Here is a 15,965-nt window from a genome sequence, read left to right on the forward strand (position 1 = left end):
ATGTCTTCCCCCTCCCCTTGCTTGCCTTCCTGTCTGCCTACTGTCACAAAAATACGAGCCACTAGCGCCGCAAAAACTCTTCAGAGAAAAAAATGGAAAAAAAATAATAATTTGGAGGCAGCAAGGTGTACTTAATTTTTTTTCAGTTAATATTTGTTAATTCTTGTGTTTTCAAAGTTATGTTTAAGATGTTTTAGAACTTCATAAAGTCCAACCAAAATAATAAAAAAGTACTTTTTAAAATATTTGGCCATATTTGTGTTTGGTCTTTACACTTGACTGCTGTAGCTTTTTATATGATAAATCCTTAAATATTCTGAAATCAAAACAGCGTCCAGACTGGACCTACACACAATCAAAAGATTAAAACTTTATTCAAAATAAAAAAAAACATTTTGTTGGAAAATAAAATACCTTCCTCTAGTTTCAGCATTGAAACGTCCGCATGCAGTGGTCAGTCAGACACGCCCCCTGGTGGTCAGGTCCTGACTGCGTCCTCGGTATGCTAACCAAGTAGCGGTGGTTCAGGTGTTTTGCCCCCCCTGCTGGTCAGATCCTCACACTGCGTCCTCATGACCCCCCTGTACACCTGGAAGCGGTGGTTCAGGTCTTTCTGCGTGTGGATCTTGAATCTCGTCCCCAGAGCTCCATCAGCGGCGGCGGCGCCGTAGAAAACCCGGCCGATGCGCGAGTGCACCAGCGCCATGGCGCACATGACGCAGGGCTCCCTGGTGACGTACAGGTCGTATCCACTGCAGATGTACGGCACAGCGCCCTTCTCTGGCTGGGGGTCTATAGGGGCGAAGCGGCAGGCGTCGTACCTGTCATGGCGGTAGCAGCCGCCTCCCTGGCTCCGCGCCACCAGGTCGATGCAGACCATGACTGCGTGCTGCAGCGGGTGCTCGCCTCGCCGGTCGTGACCGACGGCGACGACCCGCTGCGTCTCGGGGTCGACCACCGCCGCCCCCACAGCCTCCATCCCCAGCTGCGCCGCAGCTCTGGCGGCGGCCACGGCGGACGCCATGAAGGTGTGCATCAGGGCTCTCTGTTGGGGGCCGAACAGTTCCCCTCGCAGCGCCACCGTCACCTGCTTGTCTTCATGGAAAGTCGTGGGCCAGCGGCGGCTCGCCAGCTCGAACTGCGGCCGGGTCAGCGGGGGTCGCGCTGGGACCTTCACCACAAACGGCTCGCCCAGCCCCTCCCAGCTGCCTGCGGGCAGCAGAGACGGGACGCTGGCGTCCGTCGGGTTCGGCGCGTCTCTCAGCAGACACAGCAGGACCTCCAGAGGGTGGGGACTGTCCTCGGCCCGGCAGGCCCGGACCCGCTTCACGTGCTGCAGGCCGGGCAGCGGGTAGACGCCGTTCAGCTCCCTGACGAGCCGAGACGTCGCCTTCCTGTCGACGATGGGCGCGGCGTAGGCCTCCACCAGCTCCACGTCTGCTGACTGCTCGTCTGACAGGACGGGGAAGGCCACCCAGGAATAGTCATCGCACTTTGACCCCTTCACGTCGCACTTTGACCCCTTCACGTCGCACTTTGACCCCTTCACGTCGCACTTTGACCCTTTCCACCGCTTCGTCTCAGGCTCCATTGCTGCCCTGCCAGGACCCAGAGAGAACATGATGATCAGCAGCTAAACCATCATTTATCCAACGGGATCGTCACCTGGTCCATCAAGACCAGACTCATTTTATCCATAAAACCTTTGAAGAGTCTCTTTGGGTGTTTCTCAGCCCAGTTTGGATGCTTCAGTTGCTCAGTGGTGGTCAGGTTTCAACCCTCCTTACCTTGAATGTCCCTCCAAGATCTGAACATCTGGTACCTCCAGGTAGTTTGTAACTTGCTTAATATGTGTAGCTCATATTTACTGAAACCCTTGAAGGGTTGAAGGTTCACCCTGAACCTTCCACCTCCACCTTCTTCATGGATAAGAAACATTTTACCTGATCAAACTCAACATGATCCAGTTGTAATAAATCTCAATGTGTAGAGTTTAGAAAATTAGTTATTTATTTTGGTTATTACAAAAAGAGAAAAAAGGTTCAGCAAAATAAGACTTAAATCAGTTCCTAAAGCTGTTGCATTTATGACAGCAAAGATGTAACATTTAAATGTTGACATTTTCAGATGATACAAATAATTTGTCCCAGAAATTTATCACCATGATCATCAGTGATGAGCAGCTTCCACTGAGTTAAGTTTTTCAGTTAGCGTTAGCTATTTCCCTACCTTTGAAAACATTCAGTGCACTTAGCTTCCTCTAAATTAATTTTCTGAATAAATTCTGAAGCACCAAGTGCAGGAAAATATATTTATCCTTAATACCCTGAATGCATCACTTTCTGACCATATTTATTTAGCCGAAACCATCAACAAAGTTAGCGATACTCAACTACCATGAAACTGAGTGTTAGCTCCTGCTAAATACTGTCAGTATTGCACTTTAGCATTAGCTTCCATTAAACACCGTGTTGGAATAAACAGTATCTTAGCGTTAGTTTCTGCTAAGTACCATGTTGGTATGTAGCTGTGTTAGCGTCACTAATGTTTATGATTAGCGCTTTAGGCTTAGAGGAACAAACATTTCAGTTAGCGACGCCCATCACTGAGTTTTATTAATGTTTGAATAGATAATTTCATAAATGTCATAGGAATGTTGTTCCTGCAGTAATAATAATAATAATAATAATAATTCAGACCAAAGCATTCATCATGAGTCTGTTTTATCGTCTTCATGCGTCACAGACACATCCAGCTGTGGTTCTGGTTTGGTTCTGATTCGGTCGGGTCATTTCCTTCCGAGAACCATCCTGGTCCTGATCACTTTGGGAACGTGTCTGATGGTGAGCGACACCCTGGTTCCCCTGCTCAGCGTCTCCCCGGGCCGCGCCCCGGCGCCAGACAGGTTGGCCACCCGGTCCGTCAGCGGGTCCCGGTCCCGGTTCTGGATGCCGTGCAGCAGCTGACGGTACATGTCATCCTGCAGGACCAGCAGGCTGCGCGGCCTCAGCAGGAGGGACAGCAGGTAGCGGTTCTGCTGGGTCTGCGGCCCGTCTGCAGCCAGGACGGGCCGGTAGAAGTCCAGCATGGTGTGCGAGCCCAGGCTGATGGTGCCGACCGTGGGGTGGTACAGCGGGCCGTCCTCGTGGGCCATGATGCCTTCGCCCGGCTTGTACTCGTTCACCAACACGTGGTTGGCCGTTTTCCCGCCGAACACTCCCAGAGACGAGACTTTCTCACAGCAGCTCTGGAGCCAGTCGGGAAGCGTCTCGGCCAGCATGCCTTTGGGGTGCGGCAGGCCGCCCCAGTTCTGGAGCCGGCGGCCGGACAGCTGGGTCCATTTGGTTTTGGGGGACTTGTACACCTGCTGCAGGAGGAAGGACTCCTCATCCTCTGATATGAAATCTGGGATGTAAAACGCAGTTTGTGGAGCTTCACTGACAACGAACTGCTTCAAATCTTCCACAATACAAGATGGCCGCTCCATGTCTCCTTAAGAGAAGTTCACATGAAATCCTAATTAAAACACGTTCAGAACGAGTGGAACCAAAGTATTAAATTAATGAACTGACTGGTAATTAGAGACGAGTCGGCCAAAGTGTTGGGTTTTAACGTGTTGGGTTTTAACGTGTTGGGTTTAAACACGTTGGGTTTAAACGTGTTGGGTTTTAACGTGTCGTGTTTTAACGTGTCGGGTTTAAACGTGTTGGGTTTTAAGGTGTTGGGTTTAACGTGTTGGGTTTAACGTGTTGGGTTTAACGTGTTGGGTTTAACGTGTTGGGTTTAACGTGTTGGGTTTAAACGTGTTGGGTTTAAACGTGTGGGGTTTTAACGTGTTGGGTTTAAACGTGTGGGGTTTTAACGTGTTGGGTTTAACGTGTTGGGTTTAACGTGTTGGGTTTAACGTGTTGGGTTTAAACGTGTTGGGTTTAAACGTGTGGGGTTTTAACGTGTTGGGTTTAACGTGTTGGGTTTAACGTGTTGGGTTTAAACGTGTGGGGTTTTAACGTGTTGGGTTTAACGTGTTGGGTTTAAACGTGTGGGGTTTTAACGTGTTGGGTTTAACGTGTTGGGTTTAAACACGTTGGGTTTCAATGTGTTGGGTTTAACGTGTTGGGTTTAAACGTGTGGGGTTTTAACGCGTCGGGTTTTAACGTGTTGGGTTTAAACGTGTGGGGTTTTAACGCGTCGGGTTTTAACGTGTTGGGTTTTAATGTGTTGGTTTAACGTGTTGGCTTTAACGTGTTGGGTTTAACGTGTTGGGTTTTAATGTGTTGGTTTAACGTGTTGGGTTTTAACGTGTTGGGTTTAACGTGTTGGGTTTTAACGTGTCGTGTTTTAACGTGTCGGGTTTAAACGTGTTGGGTTTAACGTGTTGGGTTTTAATGCGTTGGGTTTTAACGCGTTGGGTTTAACGCGTTGGGTTTTAACGCGTTGGGTTTTAACGCGTTGGTTTTAACGCGTTGGGTTTTAACGTGTTGGGTTTTAACGCGTTGGGTTTTAACGCGTTGGGTTTAACGCGTTGGGTTTTAACGCGTTGGGTTTTAACGCGTTGGGTTTTAACGCGTCGGGTTTTAACGCGTCGGGTTTTAACGCGTTGGGTTTTCAGGGTAAACATGGAAGCCTTCATTCACTCCTCACTCAAACCTAATCATGTCTTCATCATCCAACATGTGCAGGTTGTTGTCTTCAAACAAATCTCCCTTTTTGTCTCATTTTCATTTCAGTTTCTCTCGACAAGTGACCAAAACAACTGATGACATCATTATGGACATGATGGATCGTCAACAAACCATCCACTGAGCTGGCAGAAGGGTCCAAATGTACTAAATACCACAGTACCGACCTTCATGCCCTGTTCAATAACTTTAATGACCCTATGAGTGACCTTTTTAATAACCCTGTTGGTGAACCTCTGAAGGGAAAGCAGGAATGGTGTGGTATGGCTTGGTTTCTAAGATAGATCAATAAGACTGATGGTCCTGAATCCCACCAATCAGTGTTATGTTGAACCAACATATATGAAGTTTAACCTTTGACCCTTCCTATCACTTCTACAAAATGCAATAAAAATAAAGAAATTTGTAGCTAGTTAACACGCACATTGGTCACTTTTTTGAGCTTTTTATTTTAAATCATGCCTTTGGAAACCTTTACGTCATACGTCACTGATCCTTACGCAGAGTGAGTTTTTACATTTCACTGATTTCACTGTAAAGGGTTTAAATTCAAGTTCAGTAAATATAATCCCGATATACTCATAAATCCTCAGAAAACTATTTTTAAAAGACCTGACGACTTTTATAAATGTAACACATATTTCCCAAACAGAAACGAATCGTTTTTACACGTTTTTAACCGGTAGTAGTATTAATACAACATCTACATCCATATTTGATTACTATTTATACATTTAAAACCACGAATAAAGAGAAAAGTTGGACTAACCTGCACAGTTCTCGATAAAAATACAGTTTATATCCGAAGAGCCGAACTGGTGCTCTCCATCTGTGTGTAACCACATAAAGTGTCCGGCGGGAAACGCTGGTAGATACATTTCCGACAGGGCTACTCCGCATTTTCTCGCGTTGTTTTAATAGTTTAATGGCGAAGCGGTAGGATTCTAAACCTTTCCAGCTAACAGAGGGAAGCATGGCGTTTCCAACCATGTTCCAGACGAAGGTTAGAATCCTGCAGAGGTTGCTGCGGTGCAAACACACGGCAGGAAGCAAGGCATTCCGCTCCAGGCTGGTTTTAGGCATCGAGACGAGCTGCGATGAGACTGGAGCCGCTGTGATGGACGAAACTGGAGCCATACTGGGAGAATCCCTGCATTCCCAGAAGGAGGTTCATCTGAGGTGAGGGTCAGATATCAGAGGTTCTGTTTCATGGTCAGTTCGTTCATGATTAAATTCTTATGGTGTAAAACAATCCGGTCCTATGCATGTGTGTCAGTCTGCTGACCTGCAGCTCAGGTTTGTTTGTCAAAGCGGAAAGACATCAGCGATGACCCCAGAGAGGCAGCTGTCCGTTAAACTGGAGAGGGTCAAAGGTCATCTCCAAACCTCCTGAAGTCCTTCATTCTCCAGTTCTCTGCCTCTCGTAACTCACTGTAAGGCAGAGGTGGGCCAGAAAATAAAACCACAAAGTATTTTTTAAATTAACCTGCTCAATAAAAAACTAAATATGCAATATGTTAATTAGACAAATAATGCAGTCACATTTTCTCTTTGTAGGAAAATAATGTGTAAATTATTTAGAAACATTTTTATTAGAAGTCTGTAAATTCTTAAGGATTAAGTTTATTTCCAGGATTTGAGTTAAGAAAAGAATCCATGTGCTGCAGTGGCCTAGTCAAAGTGCAGCTCTGAGCAGAGACAGTGGACCCTGTGTTTGGTTCCTCCCTGCAGGACTGGCGGCATCATCCCGACTGTAGCTCAGGCTCTGCACAGAGGAAACATCGAGCGCGTGGTGCAGGAGGCTCTGGACCGGAGCGGCGTGGCGCCGGCCCAGCTGGGCGCCGTGGCTGCCACCGTGAAGCCCGGCCTGGCTCTGAGTCTGGCCGTGGGCCTGAGCTTCAGCCTGGGCTTCGTGAGGCGCCACAACAAGCCGTTCATCCCCATCCACCACATGGAGGCCCACGCCCTGACCGTCAGGATGCTGCAGCCGCTCCACTTCCCCTTCCTGGTGCTGCTGGTGTCCGGAGGCCACGCCCTGCTGGCCGTGGCGCAGGGCGTCGACGACTTCCTGCTGCTGGGCCGAACGCTGGACGAAGCTCCAGGAGACACGCTGGACAAGGTGCAGACGGCTGTTTCCTGGGAAACTAATTTACTTACAAAGAACGACGGTGAATCAGAGTCAGTACCCTCCAAAAAATAATCTCATAAAACGTCTCGAAAAAAAGGAAATTTCAGAGTTCCATCCATCCATCCATCCATCCATTTTCTGTTCACCCTAATGGGGTCAGGAGGGTTGCTGGTTCCTCTCCAGCTACGTTCCGGGCGAGAGGCGGGGTCACCTGGACAGGTCACCAGTCTGTCACAGATTTCAGAGTTCAGAATGCTAAAACATTTACTAGACACAATCAGAAATGTTGAGATTATGAAAATGTTTGTCTTTAGTGTTTGTTTTTGGAAATGAGCGTTTATCTAAATCCGTCAATACTGTACGTTCATTAACATGCAGTGGGCAGACGAGGTGTCATGGTTCTGTTGTGGTTCTGAACCGACCGTTTGGCTCCACAGGTGGCGCGCCGTCTGTCCCTCAGGAAACTGCCGCGCTGCGCCGCGCTGAGCGGCGGCCAGGCCATCGAACTGCTGGCGCAGGACGGCGACAGGAAGAGGTTCAGCTTCAGGACGCCGATGGGACAAACGCCCGACTGCTGCTTCTCCTTCGCCGGACTGCGGAACCAGGTCACCTTGCTGATCCAGAAGCAGGAAGTCGAGGAAGGTAGGACGGTTTCTGGACTTCCTGTGCAGCTTTAGCCTTCCTGACCACAGCGATCCGTTTGCAGGCGTAGAGGAAGGAACGGTGCTGTCGTGTGTGAACGACATTGCCGCCGCCACGCAGCACACCGTGGCCTCACACCTGGCGAAGAGAACGCACCGGGCCATCCTGTTCTGCAGAGCCAACCGGCTGCTGCCGTCACAAAACCCGACGCTGGTGAGAAACCGTCCACTGGATCCGATCGATTGTTTCTATTTCATCACATTTAGTTCAGTTAGCTGCCAACCAGAACATCAAGATCATCAAAAGTTTCTGAGGAAACCAGCTGGGCTTTGAGTCTTTGACACGCAGCGATCGCTCCTCCTGACCAGCAGGGGGCGACAGCAGAGAGAGAAACTTCCCTTTAACAGGAAGAAACCTCCAGCAAAACCAGAACCACAACCGGCTCAGGCCAGCAGCCATTAATACCTGTGTTTCCATTCACCGTAAAATTATGCAGATTGGAATAAAAAAAATTAAAAGTGAGTTTAATTGAAACAAGATAATTTCAGAAAAACTCATTTTTCAATATAGTTTTTTCAACATAGATGAGATGGTTTTCAGCTATACCAACATTCACAAAACTACTATAGGAACATTTTTCACATCACACAGGTCACATGATCAATAACAGGATGTTACTGCTGGCAGAAATGACGAAGAAGACGACAGGAAGTGGGATGAGGATTTTAATGATTCATTGTGTGAACAAACCTTTGATCTCAGTCTTGAAATTTTCTGCAGGCAAATATTTTATCTGCTGGGCAAAAAAACTTTATCTCCAGAATCAGTATCAGTTATTTAAAAATTTAAAAAAGAAAGCTACAGTGTTTCCATAGCAACCCAGCATATCCATACTTTTAGATTTGACCCAGAGTTTTTTCCAGGTGTTGTCTGGAGGCGTTGCCAGCAACCAGTACATCCGTAAAGCTCTGGCGGTCGTCGCCGAGGCAACCGGGTTGCGGCTGCTGTGCCCTCCGGCCCGGTTCTGCACCGACAACGGAGCGATGGTCGCCTGGTGAGTTCTGGTGCCCCGGCTGCGGTTGGAAACGGGTCCAGTTCACCTGAGGCGTTTGGTTTCCTCCCCACAGGAACGGAGTGGAGCGTCTGAGGGAAGGAACCGGGATCCTGGCGCCGGAGGTGGAGGTCACCTACGAGCCCAGGTCAGTCAGAACCAGTTCACGTTCTGGTCAGGGCTTCACTTCCTCTCATGAATATTTTAAAGAAAAAAACGTTTACAGTAAAATAAAATAACCAGTACATTCTGTACTGACCCGGTTCCTGCTGTTAGTGGATCAAACCCTCAGACTGACATGACTGCAGGTTCTGACCCGTTCTACTGGTTCTGCCGCAGAGCTCCGCTGGGCGTGGATATCACAGCCGAGGTGAGGGCCGCCGCCATCAGGCCGCCGCCCATCCGGATCAAGATCCCCGAGTGACCGGCAGAGCTCCCTCTATCCAAACTGTGCAGATTTGAGATGTTTATTTATTAATAAAGTATTTTAATATGAAGTTTTGTGTCGTATTTAAAGGAATCTGATCAGAAAGGAATAACCACGGGGTGTGAAGCTTCAGGATCACCAACATTTAATGCGTTTTGTGCTAATAAAACAACTTGACGAGCTGTGAGGTGGCGTTTGTAAGGTTACATAATCAAAATTAACAGTAATTATTTCAGTTATTTATAAGAAAAAAGGCGCTCAATTTTTCAGTGATATTTTCACTATCATTTTATAAACGTCACAGCTTCAAACTAAAAATTTAGCATAATAACTGGTTATATTATAGCTAGTTATAACTATAATAAAAATATTTAGTTTTATTAAATCGTAAACAAATTTAAGAAAACTAAATATTTCAAGCTAGTATTCAGTTTCATCAGTCGATAACCGGAAGTGGACTACCAAAATAAAAGCTGGGTCTTGGGAAGCTCTGAGCTCCTGCTGGCGCGACTGTTGCGTCTTTTGTTTGTTTGTTTTTTCTCAGCGTGTAAACATTTCAGCTGCAAACGGAGTGAGTCGTTTTGATATTAAAGTTTTACCGATGGATCTACAGCGGTAGTGTTAGCCAGCTAACCAGCAGGAGTCCGCATGATCCAGCTTTTATTTTGCTAGTGCACTTCCGGTGATCAGCTAGCGAAATTGAGTATCAAAGCTAAATTTTCTGTGAAATTCTAAATTTAAAGTAAAGTTTGCCCCATTCCGATATCCAGCTACTAATCTGATCTATCTTAACTGAGCTAAAATAGAAAAACATTTTTTGTTTTTACTCATAAAAATGACACAGAAATTAATGCGAATTTTATTCTAATCAAAATCGAAACACGCGTATAATTTGTTCCACGTTTTTATTTAATAAATCCAGCCTCAGGAGTGGTTTCAAATAAAAAGTTCAGCCTGTGGCTCGTCCGCCTGGCAGTAATGTGACCTGTGCAGCCTCGTGGTTAGTCCGGGTACTACTGCAGGCTTAAATTGGTTCCTACTTTCCCAATCTAAAGACATCGATTCTGGAAGTGATCCAAACCAATAAAAATCACAGTTACTTAGAATGTGTGCCACTAAATTAACTTTAAAACCACCAGAAGAAGAAGCGTGGATGTAATCTGGGAGCAGAAGTGGTTTAACTCATGAAAACAAACCAACTGATTCGGTTTCACTTCTTCCTGTTTCTTCTCTTCTAAAGAAATCACAGCCGCTAAAGCTCATCCCGTTCATATATATTATACTCCTTGGCGCTGATCTGCCCATCTCTGTCCTTGTCGCTCTTCCAGAAGATGTCGGTCAGGATTTTCTCGTAGAAAGGTTCGTCCCGTGGCTTCCCACCCTTTTCGTATTCCAGCTTCAGGTATTCCTTCACCTGGATAAAATGGAGCACAACTTCAGGAAGCTCTAACGAACAGTAAACATATTAACACCAAACTGCAAAACATGAACTCACTAATTTATCAGAAAGTGAGAAATCATTGGAAGTGTTGAGCAACAAGTGTGGGAGGGGCAGAACCACTGCTCAATGCTGCTCCTGAAATAAACGCAGGCGTTTCCTCTACTGCTTCAGTAAAAGGATTTAAGCTGAGGTCAACATGAAAGAAGCACAGCAGCAAACTTGGCAACGTTGTTGTTCATCTTAGCAACTTTTCAGATCCTACCAACGGTCACAAAATGGAGGAAGGCTCTGCGTTACCTCCGCCTTGGTGAGGCTCTTGTCCTGGTCCAGGTCCATCTGTCCAAAGGCCTCCATGCTGCGGGGGCCTCTGGACACGGACAGCACCTCCACCTCGAACACCACCGTGGCGTTGGGAGGAACCGGACCTTCGTCAGCCAGAGACACAAACCAGAACCGCTTTAACCTTTAACGTTTTAAATCACTCTGTAAAAAACTTAAATAATCCCAGGAAATGAGCTTCTACTGGAAGGAACATGCAGTTTATTCATGAGGAGAAAAGACTTCAGCAGGAAGTTCGAACCTGGAGTGTAGGAACCAGTGCAGCGCCCCCTTCAGGTGGCACAGATACAGCGTTAGTTATCTCAGCCAGCTCCAGAGCATGCAAAGAAAAACCCTCTGAGCATGCTCAGCCTACAGAGGGCGCTGCTGCAAGAGAGGACAAGACAGCATGAAGACACGGAGGACGTCCCGGTCCCACAGGACCTCCACTTCCTGTTCGGTAGACCAACCTTTTCCTGTCTGACCGAACGCCAGCGCGGACGGAACCGTCACCTTCCTCTTCTCCCCGGCGCACATGTCCATCATGCCGATGTCCAGGCCTCTGATGACCTGTCCAACGCCCAGGACGAACCACTGCGGGTGTCCCTGCTTGTCCGACCGGCTGGCACAGAAACAGTCAACATGTTACCGAGTCCAGACGAACCAGAACCAGAACCAGAACCAGAACCAGACTCCAGCTACAATTCTTTGAGTTTTTCAGCTCAGATTTCAGGAGGTTTGCAGAATTTCCATCTGGATTAAAAACCAGCCAGGAAACAGGAAGAGAGGAGAAACGTTTCCGCCTGTCATCTCAACACTTTGATCAACTCTGGTTGTTTTTACAGTTTTTGATCTGAGTTTGATTTTGGGTGCCGTTTATAAAGTTACTCAAAAATTAACAGCAATAATGTGGTTTACTCAGTCTGAGGTAAAAAAGAAAATGAGTCTTCATTTTTTAATTTATAAATGTCAGTTTTAAAATAAAATATTTAGTAAGGACCACTCCCTAAATAGCATTTAGTTTATTTTGAAGCTAATTATTTGGTTTGCAAGCTAGGCTACTAGATTCAAATGTATATTTTAATTTGAAGCAAAATATGTACTTAAACTAAATATTTAGTCCAGAGATCATTATTTAGCCTGAAAGCAAAATTATTAGATTCTAACTAAAAATTTAGTTGGTAAGCTAAATATTTATCTTTAATATTTAAGACAAAACATATTTAGTTTGGAGCTATTTAGTTGGTTAGCTAAATATTGCTGAACAAATATTTAGTTTGAAACTTTTATAAATGAATGAATGAAAATAGAAAAATTCATCCTCATTTTTCCTTTTTCACCTAAATTAATGCTGTTAAATTATGACTGTAACTTTACACACCCATATTATTCAGCTCGCTGTTACCAGTGAGTCTCAGAACCAGAACCAGAACCTTTTGAGAGTAAACTGGACCAGTCTCCTGTAGTACCGACCTGCAGTAGAACTGGGAACCATCTTTTTCCAGGAAGCCATCGTAGTGAGCATTGATCAGGTCTCCCTTCTTGCTCTTCCTGCTGCACTCTTCGGGCCTGAACAGAACCTGGATCTGGACCTGGTCCTCCGGTTCGGCTGCTCCGGCCCAGACGGAACCGAGCTGCCAGCCCAGAAACACGCACACAGCGCAGCTCACCAGCCTCCACATCATCCGGCTTTGCATTCGTGGCAACTTCTGAATCTGACGCTGACGCCTGGATGACGTCACAACGACGCTGTGATGCTCGTGGGCTTCTCAGCCCTGCGTCTAGTCTGTCAGGAGCTCCGACATTCTCTCACCTTTCCACATGCCGTGTTTTATTGACAAACTGAGGCTGTCATTTCTATGTTTATGTCTTGAGATAAAAATCTGACAGACGTTTAGATTAAAAGTTTTGACTTTTTGCACATTTAACCATCATACAACTGGGATGAACTGGAGTTGATTCTTATATCCACCTATTCAAATTCAGACTCAGAAATACTTCATTTAAATTAAATGTTGCTGTAACTCATATTATTTGAAATTCTTAAAAGAGTTATCGTACATAACATCAATCCAAAAAACGTGGCAAATAAATTAGAAAACTTTTTAGTATTAATATAGATGTGTCATTAATATCATCAAATTATTGTTAGTATTATTCTCAATTCAATAGCATTGTTGAAGTTAAAACTTAGTTTTATGTTCAAGTCATATATAATTATTTTTGTATTTATTACAACAGAATAGAAATATTTATTATCCCGCAAAGAAAAATGTTCTTAAAGTGTTAAAAACATTATATAACACATACTTATATTCAGCTTATTTTCTACAGTTCTGTTTAGAAACATTACCGTGGAATCCAGGTGGATTGTGGACTCTGACATCTATATTCATAAAATTGTGAAACAATTGCTTATTTATGTGCCGATTTCAAATAAAACGGGAATTAGATACTTCAAAATAAATCAAATAATGCATTCATACTTAATTTAGTCTTTAATATACAAAAATAATTAATGTGGAATTTAATTGGTGTAAAAATCACATGCATTTATTTTAATTTCTAATTATTTTAGAATCTTGTGTTGTAGCATGTTGTGAATTATTTAATCTGCCATACATAAAATTTTATAACAACTGTACCACAGGGAATGTGTATGTGTTACATTTATTTCTATAATGTGAAATTATTTCAAATTATAATTAATGGATGTCATATTTAAAAATTTTGTAAATTTATGAAATTTTTATATAAAAATGTACACATTTTTAAAGTATTTATCTAACATATTTGTAGTTGTTTTATTTAATTGATAATAATTAAATATTTATTTGACAAATCATATATTGAAAACTGTGCAGCGGTCAGATGTAGTTTTAATATCTGCCAAAAGAGGGAAGCAGTGCGCCAATGTAACACGTGTTTCATAAGAAGAAAATGGAAGAAGCGGAATTGTTTCCACCAATCAGAACAGAGGTGGGCGGGGCCAGACGGAGGTATTTATTTACGGAACGCGGTGTCGGGTGACTCATCGCCGACCAGATTCTCTTCATTCCGAGAAGCAGCTCATCCAGACCGACTCGTTAGGACCCACGTTTCTCCCCCACAGCCGGACAAGATTGAGATGTTACATTTTAGGTTCTCCACAGTCCTGAAGGAGTGTTTTCAAGCCACCGTGAAGCGTCCCTTCCCCTGCTGCACCCAGGAGAGCTGGTACCCGGCGCCCCGGCACCACCGCTGTCTCGGTTCTGTCCCCAGTGATGCTGCTGCCGCCGCCGCGCCGCACCGCACCGCGCCCTGCTCCGCACCGCGCCGCTCCTACTGCGTGAAAACAGAAGGCGAAGCCACCGTGGAGCTGGACGAACACCTGAAGAAGGATGGAGCCGAAGGAGACAAGTACGTTTGCTGGGGTTTCTCTCCCGGGAGAGGGGGTTATGTTGGGGGTCACGGTGAGTCATGACGCACATGAGCGGATGCGGGGTCTTTTCACCGCCTGAATAAAAATGTCATGAATATCCCATAAAGCTGCCTCCTCCCAGTTAGAATATGAACATATGGTGGCGTCCGATAACGTGAAAGCATCAGAACCAGTGTAGGCGGTGGTAACGCGGACTGGAGGCAGTGTAGCGGACTGGAGGCAGTGTAACGGCCTGTCCCGGGTAGCAGCGGCGGCGGCCACCGCACCATGTAACTGTTCATTTCTGTCTGGAGCTTCATTTAAAACCACAACATGTTAAATTAACCCCATTATGGCTCCATCTGGCCAATCAGAGCGCTTATTACCCCCCAGCGTGTTCCTGCTCTGATACCAGCACGCCGCTCTGAAGTTAGCCTGCGATTTGGAGCTGGGATAAAGGGCTATTGCACAGCATTTTAGGAGTTTCACATCTAAATGCATATTATTTGTCATATTTGGCATCCAAATGCACCAATCCACTGTTTTCACTTCTTGTACCGATATCTGAGGTTTTAGCTCCAGCCGATACAGGAAAAACTGCTCAAATGACTTAAAACGTTTCTTTTTGTAAACACAGACATAAATGTGCTGAATTAAAAAATAAATTTGACAACTTGCACCAATAGCTTCACAATCAAGGTCAAACTCTTAAAACAACAAAACTTTAATTAGTTCAGGCAGTTAGGAGGATAACGGTTGGCCTGGCATACGCTTTACTGGACAATACTGAGACAGTTTAAGTAATATAATATTAATGTCAAAATAATGCAAGAACACATTTTCAAAATCAATAACTTTGAATTCTATTGAACATTTAACATTTAAATATCCAAAATAAATAAAAAGAACAACAGAAACAATAAAATGAATTATGAAATGTCTGCAAACAAACTGAGAGCAAAGGTCCAGACCGAAACCTTTATCATCCAGTATTTAGTAGAAAGAGAAAAACAAGTTATGCAATTGGAAATGATTCAGTTTTTTATTTCTCATGATTTATTGATTATTTTGACAGGTATTATATCTATTTAAATTATCGATGAATCGGAACCATATGACCACACGTGCAGAAAATCAGCCGACACAAATAATCAGACTTTACTTATTTTATTCTTTTAGCGCTAAAAGAAAGAGACGCTTACCCTCACAGGCTTAGATGAATTCGGAGCAACCCGAAGTCCAGGGGACATTGGAGATGATATGTGGAAACAACATTAATGTTTATAAAACATTTGGTGTAAAGAATATAGAAATGATGAGGGGAGGAGTTGGAGCCAAATTGGTACCAGTTGATGAACCCGGTAACTTTTCAGCTGTTCTTCGTTAACGTGACATAAAAAGGTTCTAATGATTTTCATTCAGTCAGGACGTTACGCTGATACTAGAGCCACATGCACTGCAGGTAGATTGTAGTAAAGCATTGATTAATGCCTGGTTTTAAAATGACTTCACTGGACTTGTAGCCATTATTTTGTGCCCATTGTTGGACACCACACGGCCCGATGGAACCGTTGTACCTAGGATTTCTGTCGGCTAATGTGTGATCTCTCAGGTTTTGAAAATGGGCCGACAGCTGTAAGATGGTGTAGTGTGAACTGGACATTACACTGAGGAAATGAGGAAGGGAGGGTCAGTGGAGAGCAGCGGAGTTGAACCTTTTTTCATTCAGTGTCATCAACAGAAAGAGAAAAAGGCTGGAAGAGACGATAATTAAAATGACGTCAATCGTTTTAATTTATCGTACATCACAACAGGCATATGCATAATATACAGCCTCCTGCTATTATGAAGAATTGATTTCCTAAAGACTTTATATTTC

The 15,965-nt window shown here is 44.6% G+C and overlaps 5 protein-coding genes across 8 annotated transcripts in view; 2 read left to right on the plus strand and 3 right to left on the minus strand.

Annotated features, from left to right (window-relative positions):
• Positions 1-360: 360 nt before the first annotated feature.
• Positions 361-1,824, minus strand: adat3 (adenosine deaminase tRNA specific 3). Its single transcript, XM_044132084.1, has one exon. The coding sequence runs from the start codon at positions 1,619-1,621 to the stop codon at positions 506-508; it is 1,116 nt and encodes a 371-aa protein (XP_043988019.1). The 5' UTR covers positions 1,622-1,824; the 3' UTR covers positions 361-505.
• Positions 1,825-2,706: 882 nt separating this feature from the next.
• alkbh6 (alkB homolog 6) lies at positions 2,707-5,557 on the minus strand. Its single transcript, XM_044132085.1, has 2 exons — positions 5,449-5,557; positions 2,707-3,492 (listed from the first exon to the last, which is right to left on the minus strand). The coding sequence occupies exons 1-2, from the start codon at positions 5,555-5,557 to the stop codon at positions 2,789-2,791; spliced, it is 813 nt and encodes a 270-aa protein (XP_043988020.1). The 3' UTR covers positions 2,707-2,788.
• osgepl1 (O-sialoglycoprotein endopeptidase-like 1) lies at positions 5,166-8,997 on the plus strand. The gene is made up of 7 exons (XM_044132083.1): positions 5,166-5,858; positions 6,411-6,798; positions 7,245-7,449; positions 7,514-7,662; positions 8,373-8,503; positions 8,577-8,648; positions 8,840-8,997. Exons 1-7 carry the CDS (start codon positions 5,653-5,655, stop codon positions 8,922-8,924), a joined length of 1,236 nt encoding a protein of 411 aa, XP_043988018.1. The 5' UTR covers positions 5,166-5,652; the 3' UTR covers positions 8,925-8,997.
• Positions 8,998-9,148: 151 nt separating this feature from the next.
• LOC122840002 (peptidyl-prolyl cis-trans isomerase FKBP7-like) lies at positions 9,149-12,662 on the minus strand. The gene is made up of 4 exons (XM_044132086.1): positions 12,160-12,662; positions 11,157-11,308; positions 10,666-10,793; positions 9,149-10,341 (listed from the first exon to the last, which is right to left on the minus strand). Exons 1-4 carry the CDS (start codon positions 12,381-12,383, stop codon positions 10,180-10,182), a joined length of 666 nt encoding a protein of 221 aa, XP_043988021.1. The 5' UTR covers positions 12,384-12,662; the 3' UTR covers positions 9,149-10,179.
• A 1,026-nt stretch (positions 12,663-13,688) lies between these two features.
• glsb (glutaminase b) overlaps positions 13,689-15,965 on the plus strand; it is a 32,072-nt gene continuing 29,795 nt past the window's right edge. For 2 of the 4 annotated variants that reach the window (XR_006372156.1, XM_044132097.1), the window contains exon 1: positions 13,691-14,085. Coding sequence is in view for 3 of the 4 variants with exons in the window: in XM_044132097.1 (XP_043988032.1) it covers positions 13,814-14,085 (272 nt within the window). In the remaining variant the exon portion in view is untranslated. Of the gene's footprint in view, positions 14,086-15,965 lie in introns of all 4 variants that reach the window. The other 2 variants (XM_044132098.1, XM_044132096.1) reach the window with 2 other exon arrangements.

Source organism: Gambusia affinis, linkage group LG11 (assembly GCF_019740435.1).
Source record: "Gambusia affinis linkage group LG11, SWU_Gaff_1.0, whole genome shotgun sequence".
NCBI classification, from domain to species: Eukaryota; Metazoa; Chordata; class Actinopteri; order Cyprinodontiformes; family Poeciliidae; genus Gambusia; species Gambusia affinis.